Below are 16,623 nucleotides of genomic sequence, written 5' to 3'. Positions count from 1 at the left end.
ACCAACAAGACTATAACAGCTTTAGCACCCGGGCACCCAATCTCAAAGCTCCTGTAAAATATATAACTATCTCAAAAACACATAAAAACCATCATGATATGCATTGCTAACCAAACTGAATGCGCAATATAATGTATTTTATGTTATATTGCTTGTACGTGATATTACAACATACTAAAAAAATATGAATAATAATGTGCTGGAAAGGAGATGCTGCGGGCTTTCATTAATTGTTCTGTTGGCTTAGCATATAGCCTCAGCGGTGTCTGGGCGCGGTTCCTAGCTAGTTTACGCTATAAATTAAATATGTAGTTCTTATTTCAACCAAGTTGAAAAGTTTATTCTTCATGGGGGGGGGGGGGGGGTTGAGCAGATGAGAAAAACACATTAACTACTAACTTGATATAGCACAATGTTTGAGCTCCTTTTATGAGAGACACGAGTCGTTATTGAGCATGATATATGCCTAGCGCCAACTCGATTCAGTCACTAAAACTGGGGTGACATTTATTGTGCCCCCCCCCCCCTATGATGGAGCCTCTGTCAGGAGGGATTTGGTACCCGGTGCCGTATGTGGGGTTCGAAATTTAATTTATGAAAGTAGTTTTCTCTGAAATGATGTTGATGATGTATTTATAGTTATAATCAAAATTTGACTTTGATGAATTAAACAAAATGAATTATCCATAGCAAAATGTGGTTTCTTACCTGTTATTCCCATATTTTCCCTTTGAGGTATCTTTCTACTTTAGGGCAAAGAAGTTCATTGCCTAATTCAATGATCATGGTGTTCATCTTCCGTTGAAGCAGAGTGTTTGCAACCAGGCAACACTTACCGTAATGAATGAGTACGTTATAAGTAGATAGATTCACTAGTAAAGAAGTAATTCATAAAGCTGTACTTTAATAGTGTATTCTGTGTGTATTCTGCTCACATAAAATGCCCTTGTGTAAACAGGAAGTGCTTACATAGAATTACTGCTGATGAAATTGGAAAACGTCGTGGTGGAGAACCCTCCTCTTTCCAGTTGCCATGGCGGAGGGTAGACAAGCTAAGGGTCTGCACACTGCATGCAATACATATAGGTCTAGAATATTAGCAATACTTCATAGATAATGTTTGCCAATTTGGAAAAAACTTATCAACATATGATATATGGCCAAGTTTGCGAAAACTTTACAAGTCAACTTAATATGAGGTGTCACACGCACCTGATAGTATTAACGTGCCGAATTATATTATGCGGCCTTAGCGTGCTTTATGATATATAGCTTATGTTCCGACATTTTCGATTTCATTCACCATGGGAAGTTAAACTTCTATCATGTTCAAGAGAAATTATTTTAGTAAAGGTAATGAATTGTTAGTGTATACTGCATGGGTGCAATAATTCCGAACTGGAGAAAGAATCTTTCACCGATTCCGCAAACTTGTCAACATGAGACTGTTTTGGATTTGACTTTTTGAACATATCTCGCTGTGACATACCTCCTCAAAACAAGCTGTTGTCTGCAGTTTTCGGAGTTTTCAAAGAAGCACTAGTTTATGGAGAATAACCAAATTGTGGGATCGAGTCTTCCACCCCCCCCCCCAATCCCTACAAGTTTAAATTGTAGACTGGCAATTATGCTTTCCGAGGCATATATATCTAGGCTATAGATTAGGTCTACTATTTGTTGTGTGGGGTTAAGATGGGGGGAGGGGGGTGTACACCACACACCCATACCCATGCAGGATCGGCGACCTGTCAGTCATGAAGTCAGTCCTGTAGTCCAAACTGACATGATGTTTTAAGCCAGTGATTTAACCAGAAAGTCAAGCGGCTTAATGATTCCTTGCCATCATTCAGATGATGTTTAATCTGTTGCAAGATTTCATGTGTTCATAACTACTGAACATAATATCAATGTACGAATATGTTTATGAATGAACATTAGCCTGATTGTAAATGGTATGAAGTTCCCATAAAATGAAGGAAACAAAGTGATTTGTATCCCTAAATGTTTCAATATCCAGAAAGAACAGTCTTCCTACATGAAATATAGACCCATAGACGTTGGACTAATATCAACTATGTCACCGCGAGACCATCTCTTTAACAATTGAAAGAGCGTGCTACATGAAATTTTTTATACACTGTGAAATATTTTCACAACTTACTCCAACACAAAAGTCATCTCTAGGGTATAAAACAATCTTCAGAAATGTTCCCAATTTTGAGAGACCATTCGAGATAACATTTGGCCCCTTTGAGCCTTGAGTCATATCAGCATCATATTTGGGCGACTATTATGACCATATCTGTCTCTTAATGAAATATGAAATGACAAGGTTGCAAGTGATGCTATATAGGGTTCTGTGTCAAAACAAATCCATGAGACCATAAATACTGAGAATTCAAGACTGTTTAAAATATTGTGCAGTAATTGATGACTAAAGTTATAGATACAATTGGCACTTTAAACAGCATCTTAAACATGTAAAATTAAGAATGGTGAAAGCTTGGGTGTATACCAAGATAGTGAGAGCAATGACATATTACCCTACTAGCGTACAGAAATTAATAATTAGGTTCTTGAAAATACAAATCATACTTAATTTCATAACATCAATATCAAATAGGGTCTGACCAATCATGTGTTTTTCTGTACACCAATGTCTTTGAACAAAATGTCATGCTGAACCCAAAGGCTTAATACTGACCACATCCCTAAGTAAGAAGAATGTTTTCAGAGATTGAATAGCCTAAACAACTTAAACTGACTTAAACAACCATTGACTTGAAGCAAATTAGAAGTCTCTCTTGAAGACAAAATTATCCAGCTACAGTGGTTTTTAAGGTTGTACCACTTTTCCCCTTGCTGTACTCAAATGACCTTTGACCTTCACAAAGAATTACTGGGCTCTTGTACTCATTATAGTCATGCACTATGCCAATATGACATCTGATGAAACTGGCTATGATCTTATGACAATCCGAAACCCAAGTTACCCTTCACCCTCGCACATATTCCTTCTGCCTTCCGCAAGAAATAAAAAAACAAAGTTCATTTTAAATAGTTTTGAGTAGCTATATACGTGTATGTGCATACAAGGACGCAAGATAGGTACGTATGTAGGTCACGCACATTATGTACGTCAGATATGAACATACGCTAGTTTTATAGTAACCGGATAGCACATCCCTGTTACAGTCTACGTCCCGTTCAGATACCCCCCCGCCCCCCCCCCCCCCGTTTACCATGTTCCATACGTATGAAGGCCTACGACAAACCCCTGCACGTACTCTAGCCAAAAGGCAGTGTTTGTGCTTAAAATACTATAAATACTTAAATAATATTTACTGCATCTTTTCACATGAAAATTTGTCATTCCAGTTTGGGAAGCGTTTCAAAGTTATTTCACAACTCAGTACCATGTCGATTCTAAATTCGCCAATCGTAGTGCCATATACAGCAGATGTAACCGACGAATGATGGGCATTTTCCGAATCACCGATGTCTCCAAGAAGTTAACATATCATAATTTTGTCTTCATTGTTCTCATCGCATAAAAAAACCTTTTATGGAAAAAACCAAGAAATACTACTGGATATAAATATATGCATACTCAACGCTTTACGTTCTTGTTCAATAGTTTAATGCACTCGCCATACACAGCATGATATCACTGTTAGTCACGTGACATTCCATGTATTAGTACGTTTCCGTAATACTGCAGTGTGAGTTTAAAGATCTTCATATCGATGTAGGTCATACACGCACGAACAAGTGTATCTATTATGTATCTTTCTCTTCGGTCTTAGCCGCAAAGTATTTCAGAACCAAATACCATGCTATTTTCAAACTAGCCATTCGTAGTGTAAACAGCTACATGTAACAGACGAATGATGGCCATTTTCCGTATCACCGTTGTCTTCAAGAAGTTGACATGTCGTAGTTTTGCCTTCATTGTTTTCGCCGCACACGTTAAAAGATGAGCACGACATCGAAGAGAAACATCGCAATGCGCAAGTAGTGGTGGCAGTATTTAGAATCTCTCTGATGATCGTCTGTTGTGGACATGAATTCGGCACTCTATTGTAAACCTGCCCGTTTCTGTTAGACCTTCGGCCATAATTTGGATCTTCCGGATGAAGAAGGGGGAAAATAGACAGCAAGTCAATCCACAATAGTAGGCCTAAATATTTGATTCCAGGAAACTTAGTAAAATGTGTTTTAACAAAAGTTTTGGTGAAAGTTTCTTGTTAACCTTTCCTTGTAAAAATTGCAGAATATTATAACTCTACGTGTACTTATATCATTTACGCGTTCGTATTCATGACATGCTGCTCGACCTAACATGCCAACGGGTGAAATGTGTTTTAAAAACGTTTTTGTGGAAGTTTCCTGACTGAAACTTTTCTTGTAATTGCAAAATATTCTAACGTTGCGTATACTTTTCATTTATTTACGCGTTCGTATACAGGACAGGGCCTATAACAATATGGGTATGGGAGTGTAGGGTGTAGAAACAAATTAATAATCAGGTCACTTGCGCTGTTAGAATGAACAGAACTTTAATTGCCACTACAGCTTCAACCAAATTAGCTAAATCACGGCCCCAATCTAACAGAGACACAGAGGTAGATCTCAGAATATTATAGCCTACAGAAGGTAGTGTGGCTGCAGAGTGTTCATATAGTGGTTTGCAAAGAGCACCACTCGCTCGTACACCGGAGATACAATAAAGAAGTTTAAATTGGACATTGTTACACGCAAAGATGAACTTAGAGAGAGAGACTGTTTTCTAAGTTAATAGCATAAACTTTCCAGCTGTTTGTTGTTATTTAAAGCCATTGTAAATAGTTTTGCTTGTTCTTCAAAAAAAGGAAAGATGTTCATATAGTGGTTTGTAAAGAGCGCCACTCGCTCATACACCGGAGATACAAGAAAGATACACAGTGTCGTTGACATCTCTCTGCAGGTCTACTAAGCGCAAGGCTGGGCTTTTAACAACTTACTTGTGTGAGACTGAAAAGCCAGAGGTGTGTCGGGGGGGGGGGTGGGGGCGCGACTGTCCACCTTGCAAGTGTACCGTAGTTATAGAACTGTATGATTGTGTGTCGCTCTCATAACGAATTGCAACAAATGTATTTAATTCGTGATACCTGTGACTGGGTCTGCAACAGCTTCAGTACCAGCCGTAAGATGAGCATTCGTGGCGTCTGGAGGAGCCAATGTAGTTGGTAACTCAGTGTTTGTGGTGGTCGGAGTGCTGCTGGTCATGTCCACAGCTGTTGAATATGCAACAGTTGAAGTGGCGAGAGGCGGGGTGTCACGAACGCACAGAAGGTTTTCCTCCTTAGTACAGCTTGTGGCTTCGATAAAGTTGTCTGATCGATATCTGATGCAATACTCATCTTCCTTCGGATCATTTTTCCAATCTGGTGAGGAAGAAAATATGTCACATATTTCATATGAATGAAGCCAAAAATGTAATATTCCCGTCAGTTTAAATCTTATGTCATATATTTGAAGTAACGAACAATTTCATAAGTTCATCAATTTATGATAAATGTGAAACAGAAATGATACCAACAGATTCATATTTAAAGATGTTGTAGGCAAACCACAGAGGATCCATGTTTCCGGGTTTTGATTTGCCACCCCCTCCCTCCCCCATCATTCTAAAGTCACATGTCCTACTACCCGTTGAAATTTGTCGCGTCAACAATCCCCTCCCCCCCCCCCCCTCCATATTAAAGGCATTGAAGACTCGCCCCAAACCCCGTGCCGCGCTTTGAAAAAGTGAACTTTCCGTTGCTTGCAAATGAAGTTTTCTTCTTGTCGCTACAAAATGCAGACAGTAATGAAACGTGATACCTTGTTATCTTTTATCTAGACCTGAGATGTCCATCGCTGCTATGTACACTGTGTTGTAGGTATTTACAGTAGCTGTGTCTATTGACTGTACACTAGTGTCTAATTACCGACGGTAGCAAGCTGTGTGTGTATTTTCTGGGATCGATGGTGGTGTCTAACACTTCTGTTACACCTCATTCGAAACTATGTCAGATTACCCGGCGGCATGAGACGTTTCTTTGTGCGCGAGTCTTCACACCTTTTAAACCTTTTTTTCCCTTCCGAAATAAACATAATATCTCTTACTCCAATATCCAGTGTTGTTGAGACATCCTGCGCAGTAGTAGTTGAAGTTTCCGCAGCTCCAATATCCAACATGCCGTTGGCAGTCCAGCCAGATGGGAAACGAGCTAACTCTCTCATCCAATAATGTGCTTAACTCAAGACTATTGTTTAGGGTCGAAGGGAGAGGTAGCACAGAGGCATCTAATACAGAACACAATGTTCGATTAAATACGTAGTTATCATCATAGTCGATGTAACAGCGATCCGCAGAGGAAAATGTACAATCTTGAAACAAGAAAAGAAAGACGATGAATGTAAATTTAACTATTTTTATATAGCTCTCAAATATTTAAAGCCAATACCCGATTGAAAAAATCTTCCCCGGCCATTACAGTACACGTTCTTCTTGGCTTTAAAAAGAAAACTTCTCGATATAGTAAAATATTAAACAGACTTGATGAAAGTTAACGGTTCTTATTATAAATGCGTTACCCTTTTACCTCCCCTTATAATCACAAGAAGTATATACGTAACAATTTCATGGAGTATTCCGTAGTTGAGCACTTCACTCTCCTCCAACATATCCTCGAATATTTTAAATGCATTTTAAGTTGCTTCGAATTTCAAATTCATACTGCAGAACGCAAAGGAGAAGAGATATATTCGGTTTCGGCCCTACATGGTGAGCGCATAGTGGAATGTGTGATGGTAGAGTTAAAGCAGATGTATATTGGGTGATGTGGGAGGGGTTGGATGGGTGGGGTGCTGGGAACGCTGCAGATTTACAAAAAAAACGCTAACAGACGGAAGTTGCTTCATCAAGTATCTCTAGTATTATCAATATATAACACAATTTCTCATAACACAACATGGATTAAGAAAGTTCAATCATTATATATACTTGCACTTCTCTCTTACTTGTTCCGTCAGTCGATTGTGTGGCACATATTCCAAGATACAGAAAAATAGCAAACACGTTAATCAGTCGTCTTGTAGTAATTTGATAGTTGCTTAAATTCAACATCTTCATCTCTGTGGTGGAAACAGAAGAATATTATATATTATATATATATATATATATATATATATATATATATATATATATATATATATATATATATATATATAGAGTAGGTTGGCGTCTATCTTGGCGCAGAGTGCTCTATGTCCATTGGACAGAGCGGAATATATGTTGTTACTAGATGAGACTAGTGGAACACTAGTAGTTGTAACTCGGAGTTTCACGCTTTATTGCGATCTTCAGACAACTGCAGTTGTCTGAAGATCGCAATAAAGCGTGAAACTCCGAGTTACAACTACTAGTGTTCCACTAGTCTCATCTTATATATATATATATATATATATATATATATATATATATATATATATATATATATATATATATATATATACATATACATATATATATATATATATATATATATATATATATATATATATATTATCTTATTATATTATCTATTATATATATGAGACATGTTACGACAGGCATATGAAAGCATACAGGAATGTTGATTGATCAGCGTTGTAAAATACTATACTGATCGATTCATCAATTATAAGCGATATCATAATGAAAAGTAACCTCGTCACGTTAATTACACCATGAAAAGATCGATTCCCTTCAATAAACTTCATAATCAAAACCACGGTTTTGTCTCATCTTTTTGCATGGGCGGCGGAGCCAGGATAGGTGAGGGGTCACTCAAGAGAGTGTCCTTCAAGTGACCTTTTGTCGAGAAATTAAGAAAACTGTAGGCCTAAAAAGAAAGTGCAATTTTCTTAGCAATTAAAATAATTGTAATTAAAAAGTGCCGTTTTGTTGCAATTCATTAAAATATAGCAATTTGTGGCATAGATGGTCAATTTTGAGGTCACTTTGCTCAAAGCAAAGTCATCCACACTTCTCGGTGTTATTTCTGTTTCCTTCAAGTTTTCAGATAAAATTATGATTAAATTGTTACTGGAGTAACATTGAGCTATATAAATGTTTATGAATGAACATCACATTTGAAAAGGCATTGTTATATGCTTCAATAAATGTTTTAGAAGACCAACTTGAAGAAATTATATAGCCTGGCATCATGAACAGAATATATGTTATGAAGAACAACCCAGACATTAATGTTATAATAAATGATTTGTACAAACTCAATCGAAATCTATCTATAATAGATATCGACCATGTATCTCTCCAAAGAAACATTTCTAACAAAATAATTAGAAATATGGCAATTTGCTTCGAATTCTTGAAGAAACACATTTTGCAGTGATCTGATGTTTTCTACAATAAATCCATACATCTTATGAATGACTTTAATTCGAGAGAAAACGTTAGAAAAAAAATATTGGAAAGATATGAAATAATTTTTCAAATGCAAAATTTCGTAGGACTATCTTTATTTTCACCACTTTGAAACATAACATTATGTGGTATACCTACAGAGGTTGTGAACGAACCGCATTGACCGAACCGCTATATTTAAAAGGAAAATCCAGAGGAAAATTAATGTCTTCTTGGTGTATTCATACAATTCTTACATTGCTATATTGATAGTTGCAATTGTCACAGTGTGTACCATATAAGTCAACTTGAAGCAAACAGGTTGTGACGTCATCGCTTCACACTAAGAGCAAAAAGTTGTTTTTTTTTCGTTCTTTCTTCACTTTCTTGTTTTGACCTTGGATTCGATAAGGTTCCAACTTTCCTTTTCGGGGATGTGAAGTTATTCATACCTCAGTGACAAAGCATATTCATATCTCAATACATCCCAATTTTGAAGAAGTAACAACATTAACATTTTAAAGAAAAATAATAAGACCAATGTGTCATTTTGCTTCTATATGTGTACATGTCAACGTCAATTCTCGAAGACGAAACATAATAATTGAATGCAAATTTCACAATTTCTCTTTCTCCTCAATCACAGAATGTACTTTTTTTGCAGGGTTAGAAAATGTATACAATGTAAACCCCTCCCCCCCCCCCCGTCTGGATCCGCGCCTGCCAATTACCTACTCTTGTTCGCTCACTCCTTCGGAAAGGAATTTACCATGTTGGCTTAATTTCTCAAAACGATCCTTTAGTTCAGAGTTCAAAACTAAATAAACTACTAGAGAATATGTAAGGTTTGGCCTGTTTGGCCATGTAAGGTTTGACCATGTTAGGTTTGGCATGTAAGGATTGGCCTATACGGTTTGGCCAGTGCTATGTTTCGCCTGTTCATGGTTTGGCCTGTATTAGGTTTGGCCTATAAGGTTTGGCCTGTAAGGTTTGGCCTGTGCTAGGTTTGACCTGTTAGGTTTGACCATATAAGGTTTGGTCATATAAGGTTTGGCCTGTACTAGGTTGGCCTGTATTAGGTTTTGGTCTATAATGTTTGGCCTGTAAGGTTTGGCCTGTACCAGGTTTTGCCTGTATTAGGCTTTGACCTATAATGTTTGGCCTGTGAGGTTTGGCCTGATAAGCCGGTAAAAAAAAGATTCCAAGATTCAAGTTGTCGTTCGTCGTCTATCGCATGTTTATTTCATTTTGCAAAACAAAATCCGGTTGCATGCGACACAATGCAAACCGTACATTGCGATGTTTCCTGTAGAATTGGTACCATTACATCCCGCAATATGGAACAAAAAATTATAGCGTTTACATGCTTTCTGTGTGTCTGTGTGTGCAGGGAATGAGAAGGAATGGGGTAGGTATAGGGGAGGGGGGCAGTGATGGGTATATATAGGGGATTAAAATCCTAGTCTTTATGATTTTTGTTATTCTGTTCATAGCAATGGAAATATATCATAAATCTTGAATGTGGTTATGACCTCAGTAATAGAGAAAAAAAATATGGTGTAGAAACCAACTTCAGCCATCGGAGTATCCCCTTAAAATCAATTAAATCAAATCAATCAATTCAATGTGCGGTAATAGGGTTTCATTTGATGTCAAACAGAAAATGTGAATATGATATCATAAGTGATAAGGGGTAATATGTTTAGGGGTTAATTTATTTTTGACACGTAAACAAGGATTACAACCTATAAATTCTATATAAAAATATCTACAAATTCTCATAACGTTTTCTGCACAAAGTTTTTGAAATGCAATCATTTGAAGTTCATAAGTTGTGTACCATAAGTAAACTTGTAACACAAAATTATGACGTCACAGATCCGCTACTACAAAGAAAAAACAGTCTTGTCTTTCTTTGACTTTCCTACATCTAGAAAATTTCATAACAATATAGCTCAGAATATAGATTGATGAATAAGGTTCATTACAGGAACAGGAAGTAAGGGTCGAACATTTTGAAGTTTTCAAAGGGGGCTTGTTGATTTATGCATGGTTCATTCTTGTATGAAAACGGGTTGTCCTGGCGACGAAATGTTGAAAACCTAATTGTCAACAAACCATAACTAAGCTGTTAATTATTAAATAACTTAATTAGTTCTTACGTGATGAGCAAATAATACTATGGAAAAGTGTCTTAGCCTTATCCATTTCCGATATACTTCATGTAACACTCGGCAGAATTGCTAAATTGTCGACCAAACGCTTAGAAGCTTTACTGCAAGGTCACTTCATTTGGATAATCTTTATCTACGATAACCTTCGGGATATTACCATAGCCAGTGCAGAATTTAAAGGGTGGGAAAGGGGGCAATTGACACTGCCCCCCCCCCTGCCAGAGGCCCCCTATATACAAAAATATAATAATTACAAAATTAGTTTTTGTTATTAATATTTGTTATAAATAAGTTTTTAAATTGTAATGTGTCTTACCTAAATATCTACTTGGAGTTTTGTTGGCATGTAGGACATGTATACCAGGTGCGTATCCAGGGGGGGCGTTGGGGGCGCGCGCCCCCCGGGTAAGGAAAAGAGGAAAGAAAAAAAAAGAGAAGAAAAAAGGGAAAAGGAGGGGAAAAAAGAAAAGGAGGAGAGGAAGGAAGGGAAAAGAAAAAGAAAAAAGAGAGAAAAGGGAGAAAAGGAGGGAGTAGAAGATAGCCAAGACCTCGGGAAGAGAAAGATCCCTATTATATACACAGGGTATCCAGTGACAGATCAAGGATTACGGAGGGGGTGTGCGCCTCACCCTACCCCTTACCCCGACAACTCCATTTTTGACGTTTCCGTTTTTCCTCTCTCACTAATGTACTTGAACTCGACCGAGTCGTCGGGAACATTTCGGGAAGGGGGCGACCGCCCCCCCCCCGAGCAAATTTTCTTTATGACATCGCTAGTAATTTCAAAATAGACAATGCTTAGATGCAACTTACAAGGCCTGGGAAGTGTCATTTCCAGCGATCTGGGAGGCATTTTCGGCCAAAATTTTTCTTGTACGCTTCGCGCCAACTCATGGTGGCGCTTCGCTTAGATAGTTTGCCTACAGGCTTCGCCCTCCCTTGGCAATTACTCGCTACACGCCTGTTCGAATTTGTAAAGCAAAGAGCAGATATAACATCATATCAATGAGCATTGAAATGCATGTTCCACGATGAACAGCCTCAAAAACTGTCAATGTATGTAGTCAAAGGCGTAGGAGCCAGATTGGATTTGGGGGCTGTAATGACTTGCCCGAAAAAAAAGCCAAAATATTTCGCACGCGAAGCGCGCATTCAACATGTCGATGCCAATATCATATAGGCAAGATCGGTCATTACATTGTATGGCATCGTCTACCGCACGGTCCGTCAAAGTTGCACAATATACCGCCGGATGCTAATGTAAACAACCAAATGTCTTATGTAGATCGAGAAAAACCATACAGATCCATTTATGTCAAAACTCTCTTTTACAGTAGTAATGTCGGCCAAGCTTACAACTTTATTTAAATTACCAAGGAGATAAGTTTAAGCTATTCATTGCTATTTATTTTTCTTTCAGTAGGTGCCCGAAAAAAATGGGGAAACAATTGGGGGGGGGCTGCAGCCCCCGCCTCCTACGGGACCTACGCCTATGAGTGAAGTGTTCGCTTTCGATATACCTGATATCGGAAATATCTCCTATTTATCTGTTCCTTCAACCAAGTTTTGTAAAAGCCATTATAAGAGGTTGCAATATTTCTACACCAATAAATTAACTGTGTCGGAATTTTCGAAAATTTCCTCACCAACATTCTTCATCATACTTTCCTCTACTCGTTCAATTTGGACCTGTCTGTTAGGGGTTCAAGGAGGTTTTTCTATATTGGTTGTCTATGGATTGAATTTTGTGCAACATTATGGGTATGTATTGAAGTGATTTTATTCACGAGAAAAGTTAATTTTCAAATTCTCAACAAGTAATGGGCTTAAAACCTTGAAAAGTGGGGCTTTCGGATATTGTGGGCCGTGACGTAGAATAACCTACAAAAGCAATGATCCATAGGACATGCAATGAGGTCGAACATGATGTGTGACTGGTGACAATCTTCAAAAAGGTTATGGATGGAAAAAACTTTTGGGAAATACTTGGTTCTCAGGCAAAAGTGTACATCTGGTTGCTCATTTTCAAGCCCGAGAAGTGCCATTTCCGGTGATCTGGGGGGTATCAAAACCAGAAATTTTCTTGTACGCTCCGCGCCAACCGAAGGTGGCGCTCCGCTTAGATAGTAATTCGCGCCCCCCGGGTTAGAAAATCCTGGATACGCGCCTGTATACACTTGTTTACGTCAGATATATAACTCATTTAACTATTGTTTGTGTATGTCCGTGTGGCCATGTGATTCGAATGTAATTAAGATGTGTGATCGTGTGATAATGTGACCGTATATGGTCACACGATCACATTCTATCTGTTACCATGTAAGTCTTGAAATTATGTTTGACGCCACATTTCAGTTTAGATAATAATCAGAAATGACCATTCTGTGTTTAATAAACGTTACTAATTTATATCAAATTTCTTTACCTTATAAACGGCCTGTCTAGATAATATTTCCCGGGCAATACTACGGAGACTTTGTAGGCCTAACCAGATTTATTTAAACAGGTATATTTGGGATTAATATGAGGGTGAATGAATTACTAAAATTGTAAGACATTGCTAAATGTGAGATTGATAACTTACCTGCATCTGTTTTCCTGCCGATGGAGAGAAGGTTAAGATTCCAACAAAAGTCTTGCAGCTGTGGCAATGCTGTGAAGATAGTATGCAGTATTTTCTTCTCTTTACGGCTATACGCTATTGATTCAAATGGCAGAAATAACTTCGATTTGTTAATGTAGCTATCACCGGTTATTACCGATCGAAATGTTTGGGGTCTTATACGTTGAATATTCCTGTTACAAGAAATACGTATAATCTCTTCGGAATGGTCGATTAGGAATGGAGATTGAGTGGGCGGTGCCCCGAGAGTGAGTGGGCGGTGCCCCAATAGTGAGTGGGCGGTGCTAAAGTAAGGGCGCAGTGCTAAAACGTTCCAGTAGTAGTTTAGGTATAGATGGGGAAAGTCCAGGTGTTGAGTAAGAGACAGGTAAGAGAGGAGCGAAGTAAATATTCAGGTACAAGTCATTTTTATTATTAATATCCACCATAAACAGATGAATGAACCAGCCTTGTTTTCTTAAAATAAACGAAAATCGTGCAGATATAGGAAAGATAAAGGAATAAGTCCACTACAGGAGACATCTGAGAAAGTAGGAATAATGACAACAAATATAAATCTACATACAATAGTGTACATCCGAATGAAAAAACAACAGCCCAACGGGTACTATGGTTCATTGCTTAGTGGAATATTAAAGTATTATATGTCATCACCCAATATCATAATATTTATGCCCACATGTACCAGCTATTATACAACATCTGTATACTAAGTCTGGCTATAAGTATATGGCTAAAAAGAAAATGTCAAGGTTCAAGTATATGCTTCCCCAACACAGATAATCACTAGCAAATATTCTATATCATGTATGACACTTAGTGTTGTACCAAACATTTGCATTGGGTTTCATTTAGCTTATCTTGTTCAATTGGGGGAACATGGGGTGGGGGAAGGTGGGAATAGGGTTCTGGGTGTGCGACTAGAGGTTTCTAGCAGGGGTATCAACCAACGAATATGTCTAGTAACTTGAATGCTCACGGTGATGCCTAACATTTCACGAGACCTCACCGACAAAGTTGATCATCTTTGAACACTCGCATTACCGTAGTTAACTTCACATGGTCCCAAATAATTCAGCTGGATTCGAGGAAGTATGTTTTCACGACAAGTAACTCAAGGTACAGCTTGTCCGTCCATGGTCCCCACTTACCGTAGTACGGTACGTTCTTTTTGTCAAAATGTATTAAAACAATGTTAGAATAAGGAATGTACTAGCTGAATTGTGCGAATTGTAGTATGACATAATGAAACCAGCCTGACAATTTACTGGTTTTGCATAGAAAAGGGCACGAAAAGTCCAGCTGTAAAATAACATAGATGAGTATGATCAAATGCAATGTATTTTTGCAATACATGGTAGAAGGAACCGGGCGGGGGGGGGGGGGGGGTGGTGGGAACGAGGATGTCAGTCTCAAATTTTGACCTAAATTTACAAAATATGGTTCAGTGTATATAACAGTTTAATTATGAGAATGACTATATATTTTAATAAATCCGTACAGTCAAAAATCGTATCATTTCAAAAGAGAAAAAAATCAAAGAACTTTGAACTGCACTAGCAATATAGATCGATAAGTTTAGCTGTACGTCATGCTACGAACGTACATTATGGATTGATAAATTATGCTGTGTCGTTAACAAAAGTGTAGGTTGTGCGTAGACTAATTGAGGTAAAAAAAAGTCTGGAAGTGAAAATATCGATTCTTATGATTTAATTGTTATGGAATTTGGTCGATAAAGTAATGTGACAAATTAAGGATATGTCATTTTCCTTTCTTTGCTTTGCTTTCTTTTGTTTTATTAATTTTTAATTGGTTTTCACCGGAGTAGATCTTACTTTCTTCTTACTAAACCCCCCCCCAAGAGGGAGAGAGAGGGTGATCCCCTCCCCACCCCCCCACCCCACCAAAAAGAGAGAGAGAAAAGGGAAATGAAAAAGGCATGCAAAATGAGGGAAGGATCGTCAAGGTTTGTGACTCTTTTTATAAATTTGTGTACTATTTTCGTTACTTGTAACTACTGTGCATCTGCACACACTTTTATTTTGTCCTAATGCGTTGGAGAGGTCGGTGAGAGTAATTACATAGTTTTTCCTTCGGGAAACAAAAATGTAAAAAATATACCGGCAGTGATATAAGATCAGGAGACCCTTAAATTTCATCTATAGAGAAGTTACTTTTACCAAAAATAATAATATATATAAATGTATATATATATATATATATATATATATATATAAATGAAAATCGTAATGAGTTGGAAAATCAAGAACAGTGAAAAAACTTTCAGCCTCCACCGGGATTCGAACCACGGGCCTCCCGCTCTGTACGCGGACACCCTAACCACTAGGCTATGGACGCTGATTGTATGTCCAGAGGTTCGAAACCGGTAAGGAAGATCGTAATTCCACTGTAGGCGTTTGTCACCTATATCGAACAATACTAGTTCTGTTTTTGGTGACATATTTTGCCCTACTCTAGAGATCAAACATGATGCTATCCAACTCGAAAATCATTTGTGATTCCTAAAGCCGGATCTCGAAAGAGATACTTAGAACAGACTATATATATATATATATATATATATATATATATATATATATATATATATATATATATATATATATATGTATATACTGTTTTCTCATCGTATTTATTCAATGAATTATATGCAAATAACTTCAATGAATGACATGAATTAATAAAGGGAAATAGCAATAAAGAAACCATAAACGCAAATAGTATACGTGTGACTTTTTTCCTTTTTTTTACAAATCAAATTAAATATCAAGGATTATACGAAATATGAACTTTATTTTTTTTTTACATTTTCCCACTTCTAAAAGAAATTTGAACTTAACGTGCTTACCGATAATTATAATCGGGTCGTTTGCCTACCAATTAATAGCGGGCGCTATTCACTTTAGCGCCACGTAACCCTGTGTATAGCGTTACATAGCGTTACATCCGATCACAGACTAAATCGGCGAAGTGCCTTATATCTTATGGGGCGCAGCCCGATTTCGAGACTTTCGAGATTTTTTTGACCGACTGCAATATCTGACCACGTGCTTTTCGAAAAATGATTTGAGCAACACAAGTTGCAGAGAAATGTTCGTGGTAAAAGAATCGATTACTCTTGTATATTGATAGTATAGGCCTACTTTTTCCATTTCCTATGGTATTTTTATATAAAAAAATATTTAAACAATGCGGTTCATTATTTAGCGCAATTCCTATCGTTACCGTTATACCCACTCATCAATCGATCGATCGATCGATTCAACTTGTGATAATATTTTCCTGGAAAAGCACTGACCCTATTCGTCGAAGTCTAACTGATTTGAATTAACCTTGAACGAGTTCAAATATGTGGAAACAGAATTTGACTT

The 16,623-nt window shown here is 37.5% G+C and overlaps 1 protein-coding gene across 1 annotated transcript; it reads right to left on the bottom strand.

The window, feature by feature from the left end:
• Positions 1-3,254: 3,254 nt before the first annotated feature.
• On the bottom strand, positions 3,255-16,580 carry LOC139960650 (uncharacterized). Its single transcript, XM_071959191.1, has 5 exons — positions 13,193-16,580; positions 7,048-7,161; positions 6,151-6,414; positions 5,151-5,426; positions 3,255-4,126 (listed from the first exon to the last, which is right to left on the bottom strand). The coding sequence occupies exons 2-5, from the start codon at positions 7,157-7,159 to the stop codon at positions 3,843-3,845; spliced, it is 936 nt and encodes a 311-aa protein (XP_071815292.1). The 5' UTR covers positions 7,160-7,161; positions 13,193-16,580; the 3' UTR covers positions 3,255-3,842.
• Positions 16,581-16,623: the final 43 nt, after the last annotated feature.

Source organism: Apostichopus japonicus, chromosome 19 (genome assembly GCF_037975245.1).
Source record: "Apostichopus japonicus isolate 1M-3 chromosome 19, ASM3797524v1, whole genome shotgun sequence".
Taxonomy (NCBI): domain Eukaryota; kingdom Metazoa; phylum Echinodermata; class Holothuroidea; order Aspidochirotida; family Stichopodidae; genus Apostichopus; species Apostichopus japonicus.
Note: the sequence above shows the minus strand (reverse complement) of the source record. Positions and strands in the feature narration are given on the sequence as shown.

Coding starts and splice junctions, on each gene's coding strand:
- LOC139960650 (XM_071959191.1), bottom strand. CDS start 7,159: ATGAAGATGTTGAATTTAAGCAACTATCAAATTACTACAAGACGACTG. Junction 6,415..7,047: donor ACAATCGACTGACGGAACAA/GTAAGAGAGAAG, acceptor TCTTGTTTCAAG/ATTGTACATTTTCCTCTGCG. Junction 5,427..6,150: donor CAACAACACTGGATATTGGA/GTAAGAGATATT, acceptor CTTCCTCACCAG/ATTGGAAAAATGATCCGAAG.